Genomic DNA, 27276 nt, shown 5'->3' on the forward strand with positions numbered 1-27276 from the left:
CAGATTTTGAAAAACTTCATTATTAAAGAAAAAAGGGGTGAGCATACTTGTTGGATCACCCTGTATATATATAGGGTATAGGCTTACACAGGTTCCAATGATTCTTTAATTTTGCTTCTGAGCATTCATGCTTCTGAGCAAAGGAGACGAGTTCAGAATCTACATCTATATTATCTAAGGATAGCTTTTATACTATTATATTTATATTATTTTTTAGCATTTTCTTAGTTCAATAGATTTAACTAGTGTTCCTCAAAAACTTCATAAATCAAAAAATAGTTAATTGAATCAAAAAAGTTGTCAAACAGGGTTATGATATTTTATCAAATAATATATTATTAATTATTCATTTTTGACAAATTAAGATATAAAATGATAAAATCGTAAAAATCGTAAAATTTGAATCTATATCCAAAATAAGGAGGAAAAATTGTGTATAGGTACTACAAATAATATTGCATGGCACATGCAGTGTATTTAGTTCATTAATGATTTAACTATTTCAGTACTATACATACTCTATATAAGTATACAGACGTAGGTATTTATTATTTACTATTTACAAATATTAAATCTTTGAGTCTTTGGTCTTCAAAGATTCCAAAAATCAGATTTTAAAAAACTTCATTATTAAAGAAAAAAAGGGGGTGAGAATACTATTGTTGAATCCATAGGCGGAAATCTTGTGAAATATTAAGGGGGGCTCAAATATTTGATGACAAACAGACCCGCGGGGGCATTTCCACCACACCCCCAACAAACTAATTTTTACATTAGATCACTCATAAAAAATTGTTCTCGTTGACTCGTTATCATAACAACTTAAATAGTTACAAACATAAAAAAAAGGATAATTAATAAACGATTTAAATTTAAATATTTCAAACATATTTGAACTAAATTATTTATTAAAAATCTAAAGGTATATAAACACAATATAATATTATTGTGAATTGTGACTTAATTATTCAGTATGTTACCATAAATAATAAATTGGTAAATAGTGTGTATGTAATGTACTAGGTATACTTTTATAATTGTGGATATAAGAATATAAAATAATGAAAAAAGTTCTGCAAACTGTACAAAATTACGGTATTGTTTGTTTAATATTCTTAGGGGGTCTTTAACTTCAAATCATTTATTTTGGGGGGACTAAGCCCCCGTAAGCCCCCCTCCCGATCTCCGCCTATGGTTGAATCACTCTGTATAGCACAACAATTAGATAGGCGATTGCTGGCTAGTTATTATTCATTAAACTGATAAGTATTATATACATTTTTATAAAAAGTTTTATGCATATGAAAATATCATTACATCTACCTACATTATACAGTGTACCATACACAATAGGTACCTCCACTATACACGTGTATAAAAATCACCAGTACTTACTCGACTATTTTCAAAACAGTTGTTTAAACATCCATTGTTTCATAGTTATTTAGTTTCTATTGAAGAGTGAATAACATATTTTTCTAGTAATTCATTTTCGAAACTATAAAACTAAATTCTTAGGGTCTCGTTCTAAAAAATGTTTAAAATAGCTATTAAGACAAATAAACAATTAAATTGACCATAACGAATGTAACTCTTATTAGTCTTACTAATATTATGTCAGTGGCTATCAAACATACTTAATAGATTCATTGTAAAATAGACGATTTAAAAAAATATCATGAAAAATCGACAGTTACGTCTTCTACTGATTCTTGTATTATGTATTTCAGTTTTGTATAGTATCTATAAGGCGTATTTCTTAATTAATACAAGATATAATTTGGAGAAGTTAAAGCGACCAGACAAGTACAATGAACCGAAAGCGAATATTTCAAGCAATTTCAATCAGCAGGTAGTAGTTACAAATTCTTATTGTTTCATTTTGTTAGTATTAAGTTATAAATATCTCTTTATTTTAATAAAATAATTATATAGGTATTACAAATGTATAGTATAATAATATATCGTATTAAATTCGCGAATTTTAACAAAATGTGAACTTTAAATGTTTGTGAGTTCTGCAGAAGATACAGTCATGACGTGCAGGCGCATACTCATAAACGCAACTATAGAACCAAAGTTTTTTTTGTAGCGAGAACTTGAGTATTGAAAATTCCCCTAAACACTTCTCCTATAGTCGGGTATATTTGAAAATTTCTTGTAATAAATGTAAATTGATATAAGCATTTATGTTACATATTATAATATTTATCCAGTAAATGATTCTCTAGTAATAAGTATCCACTATTCAAATTCTGATTATTTGAATTTTTAAATGTTAAGGATTATATTTTTAATTATTTAAATTTAGAAGAATAAATTTGTTTTTGGCTTTCTATTGCTTTTCTCGGGACTCTCCAACTTCACGAATTACGATCATCCGCATACCTTCAATTCCAGATCTTTGTTTGCTCCACCAAACAAAAATTATCTTGTAAATGAACTTGGCTTAATTCATAATAATACCATCAAGATATAGGAGATTATTTGATTCAAAATTAATTTTTATTAAACATGTAGATTTTATTCGAAATAACTAATAAATTATTTATGAAATTAGCTCTTTCAAAACTAAGAGGGACAATGGACGTAGCCGTTTGAACGTGGGGACAATATTGGACGTCAAAAAAATATAATCAAAATTTTAAATCAATAAATGAAATAAATAAGTTATTTATATTTATTATAATATTTATGCGTTAAACAAAAACGAATATACAAATATTATTCATTATATAAAATATTAAAATTAAAAATTATCCAAAACAATTTTTTATTAAAATTATAGGTACACCAGTAATTAAAATACGATACCAAAAAAAGTTATTTATAATAATTATCATAATACATCCAAAATATAATATTTAAAATATCTAAGAAGTTTTTTTTTTATATTAATGAATTAAATGATTAAAATGCAATAATAATATTGATAAGGTTCGATATTATACGGTACCATTAGCTATATTATGAACATATAATATCAATGGTCTTATAATTTATAAGCATAAAATAGAACAATTTTTTTTCATTTTTTTAAAATATATTTTGATTATGATCTATTAAAATAATATTATATTTATTTAATTTATATATTTTTTTTTACGTCCAACGGCCACGTCCAAACGGTTACGTCCATTTGTCCTAGATCGCTTTTAAAACGAATATGTAAAGATTTCTACGATAATGCAGCGTTAAAAATATTATATTCTTCATTAGTTGGATCCCAAGCTATAATTGGCAAGTTAATGTTAGTTGAGATGTCAAATATTGCTTAAATATTATATGGCATGAATGAAAGATGAAATAATAGATTTTTTTTAATTAAAAAAAACAATAATACAATTTTAAACGGCATAATAAAGTTATATACGTATTCAGTAGGTACACCAAGCCCAGTTCTGTATCTAATTAAAATTGTAATTATAGAATAAACTAATATTCTATTAAATATATGTTTTATAGGCCTGCCAACATTTTAATGTCCGCAGGTAGTACTGTAATAAATTTTGATTTTTTCTCACTTGAAAAGTTATATTGTTATAAATAATACTTACTACATTTATTACTATTAGTTTAATTGCATATTCTTCTTTTTTTTCTCTTCTCCTTTGTTATTATTGTTATTTGTTAATTAATTATATATTTTGACTTCAATATTTATATGTGTTTAAATGTTTTTATATTTACATATTTTCAAAACAGTTGTTTAAACATCCATTGTTTCATAGTTATTTAGTTTCTATTGAAGAGTGAATAACATATTTTTCTAGTAATTCATTTTCGAAACTATAAAACTAAATTCTTAGGGTCTCGTTCTAAAAAATGTTTAAAATAACCTATAATAATTATTAGCTATTAAGACAAATAAACAATTAAATTGACCATAACGAATGTAACTCTTATTAGTCTTATTAATATTATGTCAGTAGCTATCCGCTATCAAACATACTTAATAGATTCATTGTAAAATAGACGATTTAAAAAAAATATCATGAAAAATCGACAGTTACGTCTTCTACTGATTCTTGTATTATGTATTTCAGTTTTGTATAGTATCTATACGGCGTATTTCTTAATTAATACAAGATATAATTTAGAGAAGTTAAAGCGACCAGACACGTACAATGAACCGAAAGCGAATATTTCAAGCAATTTCAATCAGCAGGTAGTAGTTATAAATTCTTATTGTTTCATATTGTTAATAAATATTTCTTTATTTTAATAAAATAATTATATAGGTATTACAAATCTATAGTATAATACTATATCGTATAAAAATTTTGTCTAAATGCGAACTTCCAATGCTTGTGTAAAAAATGTATGCCTATATGGTCCTTTAATATTTTTTAATATATTTTTTAAAAATCATGCTATATGTACAGAATATACTATACAGTACCTATATAGTTTATACTATGAAAAACATTTAGTGAAAATTGCAGGTATCCACGGTTATTTGTTTTAGAATAATAACAATATCAAAATATAGTTTGAGGAAAAATAGTTACTTAATTTACGGGTGAAAAATCGATCTTCAACTGCTAATTTATAACTATTGCGGATTTATGTTAAACTTTTTTTTGCATTCCAATAATAAAAACTTTTGAGGAATTTTGTATTAAATTTTCAAGCTTTTTACAGGGCAAAAAAATTAACTCAAAAATAATCAACACTTCTGAAAATGTTATCATATATGGAAAATGCTATTATAAAAATTTTAATAAATGTTATTTTTCTATATTCGTTTTTGAAACAGTATACAAAATAAAAAACAATTTGCTTTAAAAAATATAACGCTTACAATGTTAGTCTCATAAAAGTAGTGTGTGAAAAAAAGTGTGTGAAGTTCATAAATATTTTTTTAGAAAAATTAATGTTTAATAATCAAACAAGAAATTGATTAATTGATCTATCAGAGGCGATTCCAGTACAAGATGGTCATATAAACACATACCTAAAGTAGAATAGAATATTTAAAAAAAAAACAGTGTGGCAATTTGAGAAATCTTATAAAAAAATTAACAGGAATGAATTTAAGTGTGAAGTGACAAAAAATAAAAATATTTTTATTTTTGTAAAATATTATTATGAAAATTTAAAAAATGCCGTTAAACGTATCGCGCTACTATAGAATAATTATAACTAGGGGTTAGGATTTGTATGCAATAAAAAATTGTAAAATATGCATTTTATTTACCAAAATATGCAAAAATATGAATTTAAATTTGTATATGATAAACACAATAATATAGTTACAATAAAAATATTTATTTGTTGGAATACATCAGTCAGTGATTGGCTGTCTGTCTTAACATAATATTCATATAACTGAGAAATAAATAAAATAAAATAATCTAGAAATAAAATTTATTATCCACATTCACCACTTGTGTTACATGCTACGACCACATATTTATAATTTACATTATAAATCCTAGCCCTGATTATAACTTAACTATTAAATAATGAATATTGCTATGACACTTAGCATTTTTCCTCATGATAAAACTAATTAATTTAATGTTTATAGGTATCACAATCTAAACAATCCAAAATATATATTTTTTCAGTTTTTAATCATTGATATTAAATGAATTTAAATTTTTAAATGTGAAATTACATGTAATAATCGAAATTTTAAACAGGGCCATCCATATTTATCGGAGCCAATTATAACCGTAACACCTCATTATAACAACAAAGAAATGAAATGGAATGAAATCGCAAACCCACCTCTACCATGGTATTTCAAGGGTAATAATAATTCATAACAATTTTACTGTGCAAATATTAATATTATCTATAAGTGAGCCTTTTATTGCTGCAAGTCGCAAGTGTTGTATTATTTTTATAAGTACCTACTATAGATAATATATATTTGGTATTGAATAATTATTATAAAAAATTATTCTATTTTCGCTGCTAGTATATAAACTGTACAAAAAATTATTAAAAATTCCAAAATATTACGATGTATCATGTACACCTAATTGTTTTTCTCAGATGGTACAATAAAACCGACCAAAGCTCGATTATTCCCATCAAGGCCTGGGTTAAAACTTTCCCAAGTGTGGCCTGAGGAACAAAATATAAACGATGATCGAGTGGAAGAACAATTAATGTTTGTGCCACCACATTACGATCATAACAATGCGCCAATCAAGTCAATTTTATTATACAACAATGTTAATGAATGGATGGTTGATAGCGGACAAAACGAATTCATTTCAAAAGATTGTCCAGTAAATAGATGTGCAATTACTACAAACAAATCAAAAAGCTCAAACATAGATTCAATTTTATTCCGAAATGAATTCTCACATCCCGGTCACAAAAAGACCAATAAACAGGTACGATCGAACATTTAAACAGTGTTACAATTAAGAGTTAGGACTATTAAAGTGCAGAGACAGATATTATACAAACATACAATTAATAAATCAAGACAGTGGGCGTAAGCTATGAATTGTACCTATTTGGTAGAGCGTCAACATGTTCGTTCTCTGTCACTCACACAATAATAAATTGCGATTTGCGACACTGGCGTACTGGTTGTGACTATAGATAACAACTAATTATTAAGAATTTTGAATTTCAATAAAGTACGTTTATATACAAAACGAAATTTAAGATTCTGAGTGGAACATCTGAATGTATTGATTTTACAATGATGTGTGTGTTGTTTTTGTATATGTCTTCGCTTTAGGAGTAGTAAAAATGCTTAGATTTTTAACTTCAGCATCTTTTCTGGTAGGAAATAAAATAAATAAATTGATATATCTTTAATATACTTAAGAGGAGGTAAACACTAAACAGTAAAAATTACTTTAATTTTCTGATTAGAAAAACATAAATCTACAAATAAGGAAAACCGGGTTTTTGTACTTTCCACCTTTATAAAAATGTTGTGTACTCTATACAGATATGGATTTTGTTTGTTGTCAAGTCTGCGTATTATACAGATCTTAACGTTAACCATGAATTAATCAATTGGACTGCTACGTATCGACATGATAGTGATATTGTTACGCCTTTCCAACGATGGGCTTATTACGATCCGTTGATTACTCAGGCTGAACAGTTTAATCGTAATTACGCACTAAATAAAACAAAACAAGTGGCGATGATGGTTTCAGATTGCAACACGGATAATGAAAGGGAACTATTATATGCTAGAGAGTTACAAAAATATATACCTGTAGATGTGTACAGTGACTGTAACGAATTAAAAAACATCGAGTCTAATACATTTCTACAAATGCTGGACCAGGACTACAAATTTTATTTGGCTTTCGAAAATTCAAATTGTATTGATTACGTGACTGAAAAGTTTTTTGTCAACGGACTTCAGTAAATATGCATATACCTATATAATACATGTTCATATATATTATAATTTATAAGTAGCATGCTACTAGATACTTTTTCTATTCAAGGAAAATTGAGGAATCGTAAATATATTTTTGGGTTTAGTTCAGTGGAAAAATATCTAGTAACATGCTGCATTTTGTTGGGAATTTAATTTAAATTTTTGATCTGCGTTTCTATGACAATAAATAAAGAGCTACAAAAATCGGTCTCTCAAAAATCGGTTATAAAAAAAAGTTGTACCTAGTCCAAAAAAAAAAAAATATATATATATATATACAAATAGTTTTGCACTATAAATAAACAATTATTATATTATATAACTAAAATATGCTTTATTATAATTTATAACGCTTATTAGTGCTATAGGAATAGTATAAACTATAATCGTTATACGTATAGCTAAATTATATTTGGACCTGTTTCGTTTATTATCAATACATTTTTAACATTAAATTACATGGACATACTTCGTACCTTATTGACTACTGAGTATTGGTATATTATTAAATGAACTTTTTACATCACGTAGGTCTAACGTTCTGCCGGTCGTGATGGGCGGACGCCTCGAGGATTACGAGCGAATGGCGCCTAGGCGGTCGTACTTGCACGTGGACGACTACGAGTCTCCCGAAAAGCTGGCCGAGTACCTACGGCTGTTAGATGCCGACGACGACCTGTACAACGAGTACTTCCGGTGGAAGGGTACCGGCGAGTTTATCGACACAAAGTTCTTCTGTCGGCTGTGCGCGATGTTGCACGACGACGGCGCGCCGCCCAAGACCTACCGGGACTTGGACCGTTGGTGGCGTGGCCCGGGTGTGTGCATAGACCGTGGGCCTGAGATTCCGACACAATTGCCGCCGCCGCCGATAGCGGATAATGACAGAGAAGAACAATGACGGAAGCGGATGTGCCGACGACGTCGATTGACGCGTCTTTGTTCACATTACTATAATATATTATAGGTGCTCTGTATAGACTTACAGTCAAGGCCGTAGCCAGAAAAATATTTAGGGGGGGGGGGATATTAGAGTATAAATATGTTACATTGTATAATAAAATATAAAAATATTATTTAAATTAAATTAATCTTTATTAAAAAAAAAATTAAATCTTCAAAAAAAATTTCGGGGGGGTTGAACCCTACCTCCCTCTGACTACAGCCTTGCCCGCAATAGTATCGTCAACTCTGCAGCAAGTACGTTTCTCTGACATACCCCCCCCCCCTACAATCAAAATATTATAACTTTTTATGTAGGTAATTAATCGAATTAGTATGCAATTAGCAGGTATTTGAGGACTATTTTTGTAATTATTTTCAAGCTTTTAAATTATGCGTAAAACCGAAAACTTCTCATGGGGACTGGAGAAATAGTTTCCAGCCCCTTATTGCCCCCCACACAAGCATGAATTTGAACGACCAAACCCGAAATATATCTGTTGACCATTAAAATACATGACTTTTGTGGGGAGTGTAGAGAAAATATGCGATTACAATCAGATAGTGAAACAAAAATTGAAAAAATAAAAATATTTTGCCCCTCACCCTTTACAAATTTCTATGGACACTCTTCACTTGCCACCAAATCCTATTCTCATTACCCATTACCCGCTCTACCTGTAATGTCCAGAATCCAGATATTATAGTATTATTTTTATTTATACCTCAATTAGATTTCAAATAAAATGTAAAACCAAAAGTTTGAAAGAATAATGTTATTAATTATTATATTCTTATTTCATAGTCTCAGCTCTATATTATTTTTTATAGTTAAGTACATAGGTACCTATAGGCTATATATTATAATATACTACAGCCCGCAAGTATATTCACTCGTATATAATGTCTTGCTGAATGCTGATAGTAATTATATTAGGTACCTATCATATTATAGTCTAAATATTCATCAACATTTTACATTGTACATTTGAACTTATTCAATAAAACATTATCAATTTTGTTATTAGAATACAACTTTTTATACAAAATATTTTTTAAAAAAATATTCCATTCTACTCCGTAAGAACAATTTGATATTTCCATTTAATAAAAGTCAATTGTATTGAGCATGCGGAGTACCTACCAAAAGGGTTACAAGTTTTAAATATTCTCAAAATGAGTATTTCAGTATAGCTACTTCCTTTAACCTCCTGAAAGCTGCATTTTCAACTGAAATTTTTAGAAGAACCTCTCATTGAGTAAACAGTGAACTTACGTAATACGTTACTTAGATACCGTCCACGCATTACATGTAATATAATATAAATTATTATTTGCTTATTTGTACTATCGTCTATCAGTATAATAAGGTGCGTTTCGCCAGCACGGCCACTTTCGAATCTTGAAATCAAATCTTGACAGTATTATGTACTTAATTTTGTACATCCCCCCCTCCCCCAAACAGGAGAAAACCCGATTTTTCCATGCGAGTGCTGGAGAAACGTTACACTAGGACAGCCATCAAAAAATTATTATAAAACTAATTATTAATATTTAAACTTCCCAATGTGTATTTGTTCTACATGGAAATGTTTTAATATGCCGTAGGAACGTATCTAATATTCGAATTATATGTCTTACCAAATACCAATGTCGTCACATTTCCTACTGTGATTACTGCCGACTGACAGTAGACAAAACGCTGTACAGTATTATGGTTTTACTAAAATTATGTGACAATAAGTTAATAATAACCAAATAATATGAATAAACTGAGTTTTCTAACCCCACATTACACCTCTCTATGACTATGGTATATGGTGGACTAAATGCAAATTGCAAATAACAATAATTATAAATAGCAAAAACCTCATTATCTGGTTTGCGCGAGTTGTGATTTTTATACACATTTAGATTGTACAATTAAATGTTGATAAATATGAAATACAAACCGTTGGTACTTTACCAATAATATGATGTTTAACAACGTATAATAAACCTTAGCTGTGCGAATAATTATTTAATTATTAGTTATAATTATAGATATATTAGTAATTGAAATTGTTAATGATTATTGTCATCATGGTTATTAGTTGTCAGTTGTGCAATAAATTATTTACTGATTCATCAGAAAAAACACATACGATTAATAAATATTTAATGATAAATCTTATTATTTAAAAAAATGGACTTACCAAAGACCAAACATTTTTACCTTAATACGTGTATATATTAACATGTAATACATTTCGTAAAATTTCAAAAATATCTCGGCACGTTTTATTCCTTTTGGCTTTTACAATAATAGATACATGATATTGGCACAAATACAAATACTAAATTTTACAGATCAGTTTTAAGATTTTGAATTATTCAACATCAAATAATTTGTGTTGTAGATTTTTGTTTTTCGGTGTTGCAGCTGATTTTTAATTTGTTCTGCAGATAACATAAATTCTTCTAGGTTTTAAAAATTTGTATATTGTTTGAATATATTGTTTCACCCTAGTTTTCGTTAGAAAACTTGTACTTCAATGCACAGAACTTACAAAATAAAATGAACATAAACGTCTCATTTTAAATGTTTAGGAAAATTATTTGAAAACAGATATTTAATAATAACAAATTATTATTTATTAATTTATTTATTTAAATTGATTTAAACATTAAAATAGACCACCACTAATAATTAGTACAATGGAACCTAATAGTTAACACTTAATGTAAATACTTAATGTTAAATAATATATTATGAATTAGGTATATACTATATTTTAATAAGTTATACAATTATACTTAATTGATGATAGGTACCTACTAAAATAGTAAAATAGAAAGATAACCATGAAATTTGACTACAAATAACAAGACAATTATATTATATTGTATTAATTAATAATATTACTTTAATTATTTGTAAATGACTACAAGAGTAAACTCAACAAAATGTACTGCACAAAAATACAGATTAGGTTTATTATTTATTGTACTATAGACAATAGTTGAACACTTTAACACTAAGCAGCTATACTCATATGACAACTACTATAAGGAAGTTATAGGCTACCTATATTAGTCTATATGCGATGTAAAGTAATACAAATATTATACTTCCAGTAAATGAAAAAAAAATGTGACAATATCTGAACAAGCAGCTTCTAAAATTAAAAAAATTATCTATGCAGATATTTTAGAACTCCTGCGCCATGTTACGGGGAATAGAAAAAAATTTATTAAATAACTGCAAAACCAGAGTAACTTAACTGAATTTTGATAAATCCCCTGTTCAATTGCCTAAAATGTTGAGTTAGATAAAATCAATAGGACAGGCAAACAGGAGTTGAAATAATAAACTAATACAACTCTTGAAGATTAAAATGAAAGTCAACTATCATAACGAAATATGGCATATAAAAAAACATAGTTCTGTACTTCTTGTAATTCGGCGTATTACGTATTAGTTATTGAAGAGGTTTACTGTTTACTGTAAAAATATCTATTACAGAAATTGAAGAGAACTTTTTCTAGAATCGTAGGAAACCTGATTTTCGATATTTTTATTAATTAGTTAAATAATTAATCGATAAAAGGTGAAAAAAAAATTGTTAATTTACCATACGATATTGGGCGATTAGAATTCGATATCAAAATTCTGGCTTCTTACGATTCTAGATAAAATTCTCTTCTACAATTTTTATAATTGGTATTTGTACTGTAAGACCCTTAATAACCTTAAATAAAAAAATAATAACTAAAAAAAGTAATAAAATGTAATACAAGCTACATCATAAGAGTTTTTCATATCTTTTTCAAAAATATTAAAGATACATATTATGCACGATTATTCTGTATAAGCATTTCGAGTTCAGATTTTGACATAACCACAGTTAATTTTAAGTTAAAAGCTTAAGAAATATTAAATTTGTATACGTGATTCTTGACTATTTAATATAAGGTATTTCTTACATTTAATATTTTTAATTTTATAATTTCTGAGTCTAATTGGGGTTTTTAATTGCCTGTTAGTTTTTTTATCTGTAGCAGGAAAAATAAAAAGTAGTTCTAGAATAAAAAGATTTCAAAGAACACCTAGAAGATTATTCTCAAAATGTTATCGTTTGTTCATTTTTTTGTGGGACATTTTGTAGCATTTCCTTTTTTCAACAATTGTTTCCCCCAGTGCACTCTAAAAAAGCGCCCACTTAAATTGTGGGCATCTCGCATCTGTTTGTTATATAGTGTGACCACTGTAATGATAATATATATTTTCATCGTAGCATTAAATAAGTAAGAACACAGAGTAAGTGTGACCAACAATAGCTGAACAAACATTTGATACAAAATTGATAATAGTTTTGGAGAAGAAAATAAATATTTAACAGAGGTGATAATAGCCGCGGTTTGGTTTGAAACTTTAATAATTTGTAACTTTAAAGTTATATTTCAGTGGATTTGAACTAGTGGTTGTAAGTTTTAACTAGTATCTAGTTAGCAGTTAATAGGTCTGTGGCTTTTACTGATGGTAAAAAAGTGGCTTATGTTTGAAATATTATTGAAATTGACTATTTGAATTGAGTTTTGAATTAACTCAAATTTTTATTATTACTGTTAACTATCTATTCTTAAGGTATGTTTGTTAACTCTTATATGTTGTAACTTGTAAATACAATCAGCAACCATAAATAAATGTATTATTATTAAACTAATACCATTTTAGTAGTAAAAATTAATAAATTAATCAATTTACTTCAAACTGTTTAGATTAATTGAATATGGAACATAGATTTTCGACGTATGAAACTATTAGTTCCAAAGCATGCCCTGTTTATATTAAATTGAAGTTTCAACAAGTTAAACGAAGACAAGAAACTTTAGAAATACAAAAACAGTAAGTTGAGAGTTTAATTTCTACTATTAAATAAAATCTCAGTATAATAGTAGTCATAGATAATAAAGTATTGAATTAGGATAAATAAAAGTAATCGAACCCGAGGTATGCACAATCATTTACCTCAAATGTAGCATACTGCTCAAATACAATTCATATAATATGAAAACAAATTATTTTGCTCTGTTCTAAATATTATTAATACCCTTTATTTGCAATGTTTATTTATTCAATATAAAATATGTTATTATTTATTTGGATAGTTTTGGTATCAATATCTCTTGAATTTTTCCTGAGTGAAATAAAATACCAGACTCCAGGTTTATTCAAAACTAACTATAATATGACGTCATTTTGAATTAAAGTTTCTGTAGATGAATAATATTTGTAATTTAATTTTAATAATAATCTTGAAGATAAGTTCACAACTTTAATCCATTTATTATAATCACACTTTTATAATAGATATGAGATGAGTGCTCAGAAGTTTAAGATCAATTAATATTCATAACAATTTATTTCAATTTTTATTTTATAAATTAAATTTATAATAATATAAACAGTATAGTACAGTACAAAAAAAGAAGAAAGAGGAATGAAGCACTTAGGGACTGCTGCGGTAAAGCTATTGCATAGCAATTTTGTAGCTATGTATCATGTATTTTTGTATGATATTAATTCAAATTATACTTTTTAAGCGCGGCGACCGAAACACACTTTTTCATCACAAAAAATATTTTTTCAGTCACCACACCAGGTCCACGATAAGAGCTATGCAGTAGCTTAATATGTTTATTTTTTTCATTGATCTTTTATTAGCTTCAAGTACCTACTTGGTCATTAAAACTTAGCTCTACATAAGTTAACATTTATATTGTTAACATGTTGAAATGTCATAAAAAATAAAAATAAAGAACAAATTATTAATATTATAGGTATAAAGATTCATAAATATATGGTTGTTGGTTGTACATACTATATGCATACAGGGGAGTGAAAATATAAAAAATATTAGAAATACACCACTAATTATAATAACAACAATAATAATGATAGACGAGGGTACTGGATAACTTAAGATACTGAAATTTTAATTTGACATTATCAGGGGTATGACTAGGGTTCTATAATATTATATTATAATACATTAGTACAATGTAGATAATGTTTACACAAAGATATTAAGGATAACAATAAATAAATTACAATTTTCTCATGTCAATTTATAGGTACCTATAAAATGTTGAGATTACGCCACCGATTATCTCAGTATTGACTTTTATGGATTTGTTGACTTGATTGCAAGCTAAAAATGTTCAATATTCTATTATTCTGTGCCTACTACAATGAAGATTATGTTATCTTAATAGATATCATTATCTTTTCACTTTACTTTAGTCATAGATAATAAAGAGATATCTATGGTGTTATAGTATAGGTCATGTTTTATACTGAAATTTATATATAGATTTGGGGATTTCCAACCCATAAGATAATACGATTTTCGTACAATATCTCAATAGTCAATATTTCAATTATTGATTTTCAATTTGTTTTAGTTAACTGCCAACTGGTTATATTGTTTTAAGTAGTAAAGCAGCAAAGTGAATTAGTGACTATAACCTTATAATTTAGCATAGTGTACTGTCTTATACTGAAATACATAGTGAATAGTGGTTATAATTCATATTTCTATTTACTTGTATAGTAGTGCCTGACATCTGTAATAGTTTAGTTTTAGTTATACTGAACATACTCTGTAGTTACTCGCGACTTAACAAGTTATATTAAATTTAAGTCTTAAAAAGTGTTCTGTCATAATATACTATAATATTCTTTATTCATTTTGTCTACCACTGAGTTTGAAAATCAATTAAAATGGGAACATCAATGTTAAAATGTTTTATAGAAATCATTAATAAACTAGATTCAATTGTACTCATGTAAGTTTGTTAATTTACTTACTAATTAGTATTCAGAATGTATACAAATCCATTTTGATTTTTGTTTGAGCATCAAATTTATTTTTGCTATTAAAATAACTTGATTATGCACTTTATGTTCAACTAATTGATTACAATCAGTTTGATATTTAAAAAATAACTTTTTGAACTCAATGCCAAATTTAAAATAAAAACTGAGGGAGTTGCTTCGCTGCATAGTTTTCAATTGTACATCATTAATGAACCCTAGATCACTGTAAAGTTTAAATATTTGAAAAAAATATCATGAGTTTATATATATGTAATATGGGTGGTAAGTTTCAAGTTTCTCTTATAATTTATACTGTTTGAATTACAATTTACTATAAAGTGACTAATAATGTTTGGTACATCTAAATTTTTGTTTTCATAATATGTGTATTATATACTTTAATTTGAAATTTTAATTTAATTTATTACTAACAGCTATAATCTTATTTAGCTTATTAATTTTTAATACTATATTTTTTGTTTTAGAAAACGTGATCAACAAATTAACGAAAGAAGAAATATTAAAAATGATGCTGATAATTCTTATATGGTATGTTGCTTCCCCAGTTGTTTCATTTGAAATAAGTACTAACAAAGGATTTTTAAAATTTAATAGAATGTATAACTTTGGATGAAATAATGTTTTTAGTCTCATACCTCTATATTACACAGTTTGCAAAAGTTCAAATTTATTTTTGAAGCACATTATTAAATCCTAATTAAATAGCTTATCCAGTTTTCCTAATATCAACATTTATAATTACAACAATAATTAGGTTAGATATAAATACTTAAGCCTGGTGTAAAAACTGGTTGATTAAAATAAATGAAAGCAAGTCAACTCAAGTTACTTTTACCCTTCGCCATGGCAACTGTCCCCTAATTAAATTAAATAACGTAAATATCCCTGTCGGTAATGAAACCAAATATCTCGGAATTATACTCGACAAACGCCTTTCTTGAATTCCACGCCTAAAACACAAAAGAAAAATAGCAAATAGCAGACTCCACCTTTTTCAGCCTCTCCTAAAATCCAAACTAAAACTAAAAATACTATTATACAAAACCGTCATCAGACCACTATGATCCTATGGTATTCAAATTTGGGGGCCAGCTAAACCTTCGAAATGAAAAATATCGGGACTCTGTAGTAAAAACCGGTAGTGTCCCGGCGAAATCGGGACGAATGGCAACCCTAGTATAACCAGTGGGTGACTTCCCCTATCATGTGAATCATGTTATGTTCATTTCTAATTGTTATCATATTGACTTATTGTACAGATTATGTGTATAGATTGTCTTTTTCTTAATAAAAAAAAAAAAAGATATAAATACTATAATAACAAAATACCTCTTGTAGTCTTTTTCATTAATTATTATTATTATTATATACACTTACTATAAAGCTGGGGTCTTCAACCTTTTTATGCAACGGGCCACGTATAATTGTTTTAACCTAGAAAATATACTTGCTAAATTTCAAATGTAATCGCTGGTCACATATTATGACAAGGCGGCCCGCCAGCTGAAGACCCCTGCTATAAAGAATTACTTTCAGTTATCATTTTGATTTTTGACGCTCAGACAAGAATCATTTAAGAGGACGCTACCCTTGCATTTGTCTTCTTTGTCTCACACTTGTGCAATATAGTAAATATTCGTTCATTATTTTTGTAATTAATGTTAATTAACCTATACATGTTTATTGAATATTTTAATTTTCAAGCAAGATACATTTTTGATATTTCACATAGCCAATACCCATGTCTTGCTTGAAAATTAGAATATTGAAAATAATTGGCAATACTTAAGAACAAATAACATTTTTACCTAAAAGTTTGATAAAAGGTAAGTTTACTCTAATATCAAAATTAACAGCACACAATTGAAACTGGTGAATGATTATTTGCTATATCATATATTTGTAAGACAGAAACAATAATTGTATAGGTAACATCCTCTTAAATCAATATAAATAGTATTCATTATTAGAAAATAAAGTATAACTATTACTACATGTAGGTATGTAAAAAAATTATAATATGTTGACATTCATTAAATAACATAATATAAAGTAAATCACCATAGGAAATCGATGAAAGAAAAAATGGAACTGTGGGGCCAAGCAATGAAGCATATGAAGTTGCAACATCTATGATGTATTCAGAATGGATGCTTGAAGTACCTGAAGACATTGATAATTGGATTGCAGTATTATGTCCAGAAGGAAAACGATGTTGTGTTATTGCTCAAGATGTAAAATGCTTAAAAGTTTTCCAAACATTAAGTTTCAAAAAAATTAAATTAAAATTGTTGATTATTTTAATTTCAGAACAAAACGAAAACAGTTAACAAGTTTGGAACCACACTCAATTATTATCCATCATTATTTCCTTATGGATGCCGTGCATCAAATAACTGTTCATCTCATCGTAAACGTACTGTTTTAGATTGTGTGTATAGTTTCAAGTTAAAAAAATATTACATTTTGGACATTATTGAGTGGATGGGTGTGCCGTATACAGATTTTGATGTATGCTACATTTTTAATAGTATTTAGTTTTTGTACCAAATAGTAACACTAAATGATTGTGTTTTTATTTAGGCTGAATTTAGATTTTACTTTATACAAAGTAAACTTAATGAAATACCAGGTATCAATGAAAAGTCAACTACAAATTTTTACCCATTTGAAGTAAAAATACTTAATATTTAAATACAATGAAATATAGTAGATCAACAATTACATGATTATAAAATGTTTGTTTTTAGTTGGCTCCACGAATGGTTTCTAGAGATTTGTATCAGCATCTTTTGGAAAAAAATCAATTTTTTCCCGATAATATTGAATTAGACGGTATTAATTTTTACTATCCAGAAAGTTTGTACACCCCAGGTGAAACACCATTAATGCTTTGGCTGAAACCGTTCATGATACCTGATGTCTTACAAAAGCCTGTCAATGATCATTTAGTACAATTACACAGACCGCCCGATTATGTTAACATATTCGAGTACAGTCAAAGTTTGAAAAAGAAAAATAGAAGAATTAAGAAGAAGAAGAACTTGACTCCTAATTGTGATAAAATGGAAGTAGAAAATTTGGTTGAGGTTAGTAACATATACATTTTTTTGGTATTATTAGAAATAATTTTTATTGTTTGTAAACAAAAATTGAGCAACTAAGCATCTGTTAACTAATAAAATATCATAATTAATAAATACACCATATGAAAATTCTATAAATTGTTTAGTTAAGATGATGTTGTACATACACGCGTAATTTGGTTAATACACCTATTGGATTCTTACTTATGTTAGAATATTATAATCTATAGTTAATATTGAAGCAAATATACTTACTATTAAATGTGTAGAGAAGAATATAAACTGTGTCCGATTAAAAAGTTTTATTTCATATTTTCATTTTAAAATGAGTTAAAAGTACTTAATTTACTCATTTTTTCAAAATTATATAATGAGTTTTAAAATAAAAATAGAAATAAAATTAGGTCTCTGCTTGAGCACAGTTTACATTCTCTACAAATTTGATGATAAGTAAATTTGCTTTAATATTAACTTGTAATAATCTGTAGTAAGAATCTAGTATATTACCGCGTGTTAGAAAATAGATTTGTTTACAACACCCTCTTAAAAAATGTTTCACACGAGTAAAAACCGATAGGTATCAGACCATAGTCCTAGTTATACACTACATTTTTTCATCAAAAAAAGAGCATCAACTGCCCAATTCCATTTTTATTTTTTTTTTGATATCAACATTACAAAAACAATTGTTGTAAAATCCATTATTTTTGTTTCTAGTCACATGGTTAAAGTTCTCTTCTGTTTTTGGTGAAAAACTGGTATCTTGTATTGCTGTTGTTTTCTTAGATTTTTCCTATGCCAAAGCTGTTTTTCTATATAATTTCATAATCACTCAACAACTCACTGGAACTCTGTTTTACTGGCATAGGATAAGTTACTTAAGAATTTATAATTTCATTGAATTGCCTATTAACCTCATATCGAACTTTAAAAAGCAAATGTGGAAATACTGAAAACTAATAAAATTATGTGACATATTGTTTGAACAGGTAGAAATGGATAAAGATCCTGTCATTGATAATGAAATTTGTATGGAAAACTAATATTGATTTTGCTACAATTTCCAGCCAATATAATGTGATCTTATGCATGTTTAAGAATTGTTATTAATTAATAATAAAAAATAAATAAATAATAAAGAAACCTATTTGATGATTAAAAATAATTGCTTATTTTATTTTATTTACTATCTAAAATAAATATATAAAATATATCTTGTCATTGATAATGCAATTTGTATAGAAAACTTATATTGATTTTGCTGCAATTTTCAGCCAATATAATGTGATCTTTTGCATGTTTAATAATTGTTATTAATTTATTATGTAAAATGAGAATAATAAAGAAAACTATTTGATGATTAAAAATTGCTTACATTATTTAATCTACAAACCAAATAAATGTATAAAATATATTATATCATGAAAAATTCAACTATTTAGTGTGTACTAAAAAAACAAATAGAGGGATAGTAGGTAACCACTCCGCTATTAAGTAGGTGTCGAGTATACCTCAGTATTGAAAAGACTTGCATTTTTGAAAACTATACAGTGTTCAACTGACAGTTGGCTTTATATTTTTCTTAAATAAATTTGTTCTCTCTCTAGCTCAAAAATAAGCAATATTTCAAATTTTGATCATGGTAATATTAAATTATATTTTAATAATTTATACTTATTTGATGTGGGCATTTTTACTAGTAATATATGATGTTCTTACCTACATTCTTAGGTGTCGCTCATTTTGTTTAATATATTTCAATACTATTAAAATTACATCATTTAAGGTGCATTGGAGTAGGTACCTAGTAGCTAGGATAAAAACCATGAGTTACACAGGTCGTGGGCTTGCATTTTTTAGCACATAAGCTAACTTCAATATGTCGAATTATAGATAATAGTCATTATATTAGGTCTTAAAATTAAACCCATAAATGCATTAGGACAGAATCCCAGAAATAACAATTTTCCATAAAGTTTATTTTCAGACTAGGTTTTAAAAAAATATAAATTTGTATAAAATAATTTTTGGCAACTTGTGACATCACAGATTATAAAATAAAGGTGTATAATTTTTTTCAATGAAAACTTATTTGACGATAATAAAATATAACTAAACAATAAATATATCCATTTTAACTGAGCATATTTTGATTTTATAAAAACTAGAACCATTAAAATACATAAGTCATGAATTCCTACTTAGGTAGTTGTTTCCTAATTAATAAGAAAAATTATACATATTTATTTATAGTACAACATACTTTTTCCTAATTTGGCTTAGATTTTACACAACAAAATCTTCTCCACAATTTTTTTCCTACGTACCACAATATTACAGTTATAATTATTCTCATGATGACCACCAAAAACAAACCATCAATTAGTAGAAATTCGTACCAAGTCAATTCACCAGCAGCTGTTTTTAAGTGATGAGCCCCATCATGACGGATCACATATTCAATCCAGTACATAGCTTTATTTAATGATTGTAATGGTTGATCACGAAAAGTCTGTGATAGTTCTGTTGCCTTCTGTTTAAACCTAAAAATATTGATAAAATTTTTGTAAGTGATACAATAATAACATATGTTTTAGAATTAAGATTAAAGGAACTCACGATTTGTCATTCAACATTTTATGTAAAGCTTTTTCAAGTACATCTTCAGAAAGTTCACTGTATTTTATACGTATTGCTGCACCTCTATTCTGCATAACTAATGAGTTGTGTAACTGATCCCCAAACACTGATATAGCCAACATTGGAACTCCAAAGTATATAGCTTCTTCAGTACTGTGTATGCCTCCATGAGTAATAAATAGTACACAATTATGATGACCTAGAACATCAGCTTGTGGAAACCATTTTCTAACGATTATATTTGGCGGAAAGTCTGTTATAGTGTCCGAGTCCCATTTAAATAATACTTTTTGCTTGATTGTGCCAAGTAGCTTAATAAAAATGTCAAATTCATTTTTGGGTAATTGTGTTAGCTTAAGTACTGAACCAAAACTGAAAAACACGACTCCTTCGGGAGCATTATTCATAATATCCAGGAGATCCTAATGAATAATGATAACCAATGACACAAATGTGATATAGACATAGTCAATATTAAATGTTAATAATGTGAATAAATGTATCAATTTACTTCTGGTAGTGAAGATGCAGGTTTGAGGTGCATTCCAGCTACATCTATGTATGAAGGGACAAGTGGTCTTGGTGTTCCAACAGAAAAGTGTGTGTTAATCAACGTCAGTGAAATATTTTTTAGCATGTTTTCCATTGATGGCCGTGTTTCCCAACCAGTATAGTTGAAATATTTATCCATTAAATCCCTCTGTTTTGGAAAGTAGAAAAATGAACTCAAAGCTGTATGTATAAATGACAATACAGTATTTGTCAAACGTTCTATGAACGACATATCGTCACAAAATCCAGAGTTGATATCTGGAATATATGATCCATCATACGGATTACGATGCCACTGTGCAACACCAGCATTCGGAATCGATGGAAATAACTGAACAACAGGTGCGTTGAATTTATGTCCAAGAGCTACAAAACACTCATGGTAGAAGTTTTCGAATAAAACTAAATCGAAATGAAGTCCTTCTGAATGAATCAATTTCTGAACAGATGGTTTATTTAATATTATTTCTGTAAATTTTGGCCACATAATCCAAGACCTAAACGGAACTAAAATTGGTTTGAAATGTTTAGCTACACTGAATGGATTAAAACCTATTTAAACAAATTTAAATTACTATTATCAGCATAACTATAGGTTAGATCACAGTATAAAGGATTATATTATTCTTTATGCTATGGTTAGATATTATTATTACACATCTACCTCTGTTTAATACTTACTCATTACAAGATCTTCATCCTCAACCTGAATATGATGGTAAGATGATGGTGGATTTTTCATTGAGAATGGCGATAAAACGGTCACATTATGACCTTTTTCGGCTAACTCTTTGAGTAACGGTTCAAACGCTCCATAGTGGCTGCGTGCTTTGCTCGGTAAAAATGCTAATATATTAGACGATAAACAACTATTCACTGATATTACGATACCAATGATCAAAACTATACTATTCATATTGAAAACTTCTCACCAACTTGAAGTTTAGCTGATAGTTTATTTATGTAACACCTATAAACAAGAAAAAATTAAAGTTACCATATTTCTTTACATCTAATTGTACATAGGTGCTTACCTATAGGTTATAATAGCGTTCCTTAAAATGTAAGTTATTTTTACTAGGCTGCTCACTATCACTATCAAATATCAGTATTAGAATAAACTATAGTGACGAAGAAATATATTATATTTATTAAATAATGATTACTCAATATATATTATGTACTAAAAGTCAATAAACTGTGGGTAAATAATAAATGACTAAATATAATTATGTAGGTATTTGTTATTAAATAAAATATTAATAACACACAAACTTTGATTGTAAAATTATATAATTGCAGTTATTCGTTTGATAGGTGATACTGCAGTGAATAGTGATCAGTCTGTTATGTAACACAAACATTATTTCTCAGCCCAATGTTTTTAATATAGGTAATTGCCTACATAATAAAATAACAACAATTTAGAAGGTCACCTACTCATAATAAATATTGTGGTTTTAATTTTTTTTTAACATTCTATAAAGAAACCAGGAGTGCATAATACAAGGCGATTCACTAAATTATGCTCATCCTAATGTTTTCTTTAATAATGTATTTAAAAATATTCAAATTCTGATTTTTGGAATTTTAAATAAACTCAAGAAAAATATTTTTAATAACCTATTCGTTTAGATTTTTATACCATTTTATGAATGTCATGCAGCGAAAAAACTGTTTACTAAATATTAAGCAAATGTTTTTTATTTTGAAAATGTTTTTGCACCAACTTATTATCTTCATAAAAATTTGAATAAGAAATTCCTGAGTTATTAAAATCTATATATTAAATAAGAAAGATAATACATAGCCATAAAAAATTAAAAAATAGTTTACAAAAGTATAAAATAAATGTAAAATTTGATCTTTATTAAAGGATTTATTACACAGCCAATTTTTATAAATTATACTATGTTGGTAGATTAAAGTTAAATATTAATAAATAATAATTTTTAAATCATCAAGCAATAATCAAGTCCCATACCTTAGAAATCTATTATACTTGAGATCTACATAAAATTAAATAGGTAACTCAAAAACGACTTGTTCAAACATATTTTAAACAGAGAAGTTGATATTGTGATACCAGAATACCAGATACATGCTTATTTAAGTGGTTCAAAATATAAATAATTAAAAATTATGTAGTCCTTCATAAACTTAAATATACCAAAAATCAAAATTTGATCGAATTAAATCATTAAAGAAAAAAATGCTGGTGAGATTGTCACGGGTCAATTATCCTGTGTAATTTAGTTGACACAAAACACTTGTAATAAAATCAATAAAATGCTTAAACTACGGAATATGGACTAGACCACAAGAGTACTTTTAGTGCTTGTCAAGACTTGATAGTGGAACGATAAAGAAGGAGCCACGGGGATTCAGGCCCGATCCGCCGACATCCAATTCGCCGACTACTCGTTTCGCCGATGCAGAAACCGGTTTCCGGTAAAAATGAAAAAAGTTCCAATTTGCCGACAAAACGTAGTTTCATAAAATACAAAAATAATTTTTATGTGGAAATTTAGAATATTACAATCTACAATCAATATGTTGATAAAACTATACTATGATATTATTGGCATTTGTCAGTTGACAATTAGTAATCATTGCATCGTCAGTTGGTTATACGAGTATAATAATACATTTAAAATGTCGTGGTTTATAATAACTTCTGAGCGATTTTTTGATTTTGCTGTAACTCAAAAACGAATCATTGAAAATACTTGAAATTTTCACACTCAATGTTTATATTAGCGTTATCTATTTATGATTAAATTTTCAAAATATTTAGAATTTTTTTAAGCTAATTATAGACAATTGAAATTTTTGATTTTTTAAATTTTTTTTCTTAAAATACCGATAAAAAAAATTTGGCTATCCAAAAAAAGTTGAACTTATTGTAGTAAAAAAAAAAAAATCAAAAATCGTTGATTAAAATTTTTGTTTATAAGCATTTAAAGTTCAAATATTTATGAAATATATCAAATCCGCGAAAATTTGCAAGGAATTTTTAAGTTGAAAATTCATAAAATTTTTGTGATTTATACTTAAGGTTCAAAAATCTAATACAAGGTTATCCATAAGTTTTCCTTCAAGTAACTATAAAAAAAAAATTCCAGCGTCACTATAGAAAAAAATTTATGAGGGTATGAAATTTAATTTTTTACGAAATCGCGTAAAATAACGATAATATAATATTACAATTGAAATATAGGTAATGATATAATATAATATAATGTTTCACTTTCATTTAGAAAACAGAAGCTTATAATGTTAATTTATAGTATTAATAGTTGACTTGTAAAAAATTACTAAAAAATAATAAAGTTTAATTAGTAAGTATAATTTATCATAATATAGTGTGTCGGAAAATCGGGTGTCGGCAAAATGGTGTGTCGGCGAATTGATTTGTCGGCCAATCGGTACATCACGGCCACGGGATCGGCTAACAAAAATAATTCGATAGGTTATATAGGTAGGTAGGCAAATATCAAAGATTTCAAGGGGAAAGTTGTTATATTAATATTGATCTTGATTTGTCTACAAATATGTATAATTTCGCAACAAAAATATTACTATTGACGTAGTTATTATTGGACCAAAGTGCAAAGTTTGATACACCTACAGTTATACACATAATACACATAAAACGGGCAAATGGCTTAAACTGGGCCCGCAGTTACCATTTTTGTTGTAAGCTCGGCCCGAAAATTTCAGTTAGTGAAAACGTTCGATCGTGATTTATGAACTTGGCTCGGACATTTTAGGTGATGAAATAGGTTCGTAGTAACTCGGCCGGATAATTTTGACAGATTTTAATCGTTTCATTCTCAAAATTCAAAAACTAAAAATAAAAAAAATTGTTAGGAATAACTTGTGAGTAATAATAACTCTTAAAAAATTTACAAATTTAAATAACAAAAAAACACCAGTGAGTGAAATTATGGCTTTTAAATTTAAAAATAGATCTTACTTAGGAATATTATTATTGCACTAAAATTTTACTTATATATTATTATTTACCCTACGATTTTACTTATATTTTTACACTTACAATTTTCTACGAATACATTTTACTAACCTATATTTTTTTGTACTGAAATACTTTACTTTCATTTTTACATTTATATAACGAACTGCATATACTATTAATATAAAAATATTATAAGAAAATTATTAATTATAGATATAAGAAGATTTTGGCATAATATTTTTATTCGTGTTAAGCTTACGCATCAATCATTTTTCTTAGAAATTAACCGGGCCGTGTTTCCAATAGAACTTACAATTTTTTTTTCTCTGGACAATCGCCCACATTGTGGACAATCACCTTTAGTTCGCAAGCACTAAAGACGGACTACTCAATGAGGAACAGTCGTTGTAGTTGTGCGTGTGTTTTTACTATATTTGCACTTTTGAGTTTTGATATACAGTTCAGAATAATCTACTTATGTGTATTAGTCAGGGGCGTATTTACGGGGGCGGATCTGGGGACAGATCCGCCCCCATGGCTCTTTGAGATTGTATAATATAAATTATAATATTATGTACTAATTATTAAATAGATATTAGTTGATAAGTTAGGTTTGATAATTATCAAAAAAATTATTTATGATAACAGAGGTTTTTGATATTATCATTAAATTTCTCGTAGCCACGGTTATAGTTAAATGGTTAATCTCACGGCTAGTTGAGAACGCAAGTCAATAGCAATTTGCAATTAGCAACTAGGTATCATGGTTCTACAATATAAAACCTAAAACGTATTGTTCGTTGGCTCCGTTCCTATGTTCATCCGGTCGGTCGTTCGTCGGTCGGTCATACGGTCTGTTTACCGTTACACAAATACACAATACGATTTTTATTTAGTTTATACTGTTTATAGTTAATGTTCATTTCATACATTCTTACTTTATGTTTGTGACTATTATTTTTTTTCAATAATAATATCATCATGAAGGCAGTTAATCCAAAAATAACTTCCTTTTTTACAAGTAAGGGTAACCTTGGAGTTAAAAGGCCGTGTGAAGATGAAGATTCTGATTCAGAAAACTCAAAAAATAATCAGCCACAGGTACCTATTTGTAACGATGTAATTTCAACCGATATAAGTTTGTTTGTCAATCGACGTCTATCTGACGAAGAAAAACTATTGGTAAGAGTTAATTATTATATAGATTATAAGACTATAGGTAATTAAAATGGTATTTTGACTGTTCAAGGTTTTAAAAAATGTATGGAAGCCCCAAAAAAATTATGACTTTCCGTTATTGGAACTTAATAAAGGCAGGAGCTTAAAATTTGCTAAGATGAAAAGATGAGCTGGCATTAGACCCAAGAAAAATTGACCTTCTTTTATAAGTATTAAATGAGACTACTGAGATTGTTACTGATTATATTAAGATGTAATATAATATGAAAATTATATATTATAAAAATAAATATTTATATGCAATTTAAAGTAATTATGTCATTGTTGTGTTGTTGGGGGGTGTGGGGGGCGTAGCCCCCCACGGGTCTGTTTACTACAGTTCTTGTCATCCACCCCCTAGAAAAAATCCTAAATACGCCACTGGTATTAGTTATTTATTTCGAATTGATATGGTCCTTTTAAAACCATTTTGGTTTCTGATCTTTTTTTAATAGTTTCGTCATATTAGGTTGTAATCAAACGTCAAGACATGTTCAAGACTATTCTAACCGAAGAGTTAAGTGATCTGGTGATGGTGTGATTCATAGTCCACACACATTTACTAAGAATGTAGTTAAAGGAGCAGGTGTAAAGGATACTACTG

The 27276-nt window shown here is 27.6% G+C and overlaps 3 protein-coding genes across 9 annotated transcripts; 2 read left to right on the forward strand and 1 right to left on the reverse strand.

Annotated features, from left to right (window-relative positions):
- Positions 1 to 1483: 1483 nt before the first annotated feature.
- Positions 1484 to 8612, forward strand: LOC111031119 (glycoprotein 3-alpha-L-fucosyltransferase A-like). Of its 4 annotated transcripts, XM_022310921.1 has the most exons (7): positions 1694 to 1852; positions 3466 to 3491; positions 4047 to 4168; positions 5649 to 5757; positions 6007 to 6353; positions 6926 to 7353; positions 7904 to 8612. In XM_022310921.1, the coding sequence occupies exons 1-7, from the start codon at positions 1812 to 1814 to the stop codon at positions 8271 to 8273; spliced, it is 1443 nt and encodes a 480-aa protein (XP_022166613.1). In that variant the 5' UTR covers positions 1694 to 1811; the 3' UTR covers positions 8274 to 8612. The 4 variants fall into 4 exon arrangements, with proteins under 4 accessions (XP_022166615.1, XP_022166613.1, XP_022166617.1 ...); XM_022310925.1 differs by lacking the exon at positions 3466 to 3491 and having other exon boundaries at positions 1741 to 1852; XM_022310923.1 differs by lacking the exons at positions 3466 to 3491; positions 4047 to 4168 and having other exon boundaries at positions 1484 to 1852.
- Positions 8613 to 12713: 4101 nt separating this feature from the next.
- LOC111031122 (snurportin-1) lies at positions 12714 to 19636 on the forward strand. Of its 2 annotated transcripts, XM_022310931.1 has the most exons (8): positions 12714 to 12941; positions 13076 to 13202; positions 15662 to 15725; positions 17264 to 17431; positions 17508 to 17708; positions 17781 to 17870; positions 17948 to 18286; positions 19273 to 19635. In XM_022310931.1, the coding sequence occupies exons 2-8, from the start codon at positions 13087 to 13089 to the stop codon at positions 19324 to 19326; spliced, it is 1032 nt and encodes a 343-aa protein (XP_022166623.1). In that variant the 5' UTR covers positions 12714 to 12941; positions 13076 to 13086; the 3' UTR covers positions 19327 to 19635. The 2 variants fall into 2 exon arrangements, with proteins under 2 accessions (XP_022166623.1, XP_022166624.1); XM_022310932.1 differs by lacking the exons at positions 12714 to 12941; positions 13076 to 13202 and adding an exon at positions 14665 to 15145 and having other exon boundaries at positions 19273 to 19636.
- Positions 19637 to 20415: 779 nt separating this feature from the next.
- LOC111031125 (UDP-glucuronosyltransferase 2C1-like) lies at positions 20416 to 25187 on the reverse strand. 3 transcript variants are annotated; one of them, XM_022310935.1, is made up of 5 exons: positions 25165 to 25187; positions 22157 to 22445; positions 21435 to 22027; positions 20903 to 21345; positions 20416 to 20826 (listed from the first exon to the last, which is right to left on the reverse strand). In XM_022310935.1, the coding sequence occupies exons 2-5, from the start codon at positions 22389 to 22391 to the stop codon at positions 20553 to 20555; spliced, it is 1545 nt and encodes a 514-aa protein (XP_022166627.1). In that variant the 5' UTR covers positions 22392 to 22445; positions 25165 to 25187; the 3' UTR covers positions 20416 to 20552. The 3 variants fall into 3 exon arrangements, with proteins under 3 accessions (XP_022166627.1, XP_022166629.1, XP_022166626.1); XM_022310937.1 differs by lacking the exon at positions 25165 to 25187 and adding an exon at positions 23805 to 23922; XM_022310934.1 differs by lacking the exon at positions 25165 to 25187 and adding an exon at positions 22510 to 23052.
- Positions 25188 to 27276: the final 2089 nt, after the last annotated feature.

Source organism: Myzus persicae, unplaced genomic scaffold (genome assembly GCF_001856785.1).
Source record: "Myzus persicae strain clone G006 unplaced genomic scaffold, MPER_G0061.0, whole genome shotgun sequence".
NCBI lineage: Eukaryota > Metazoa > Arthropoda > Insecta > Hemiptera > Aphididae > Myzus > Myzus persicae.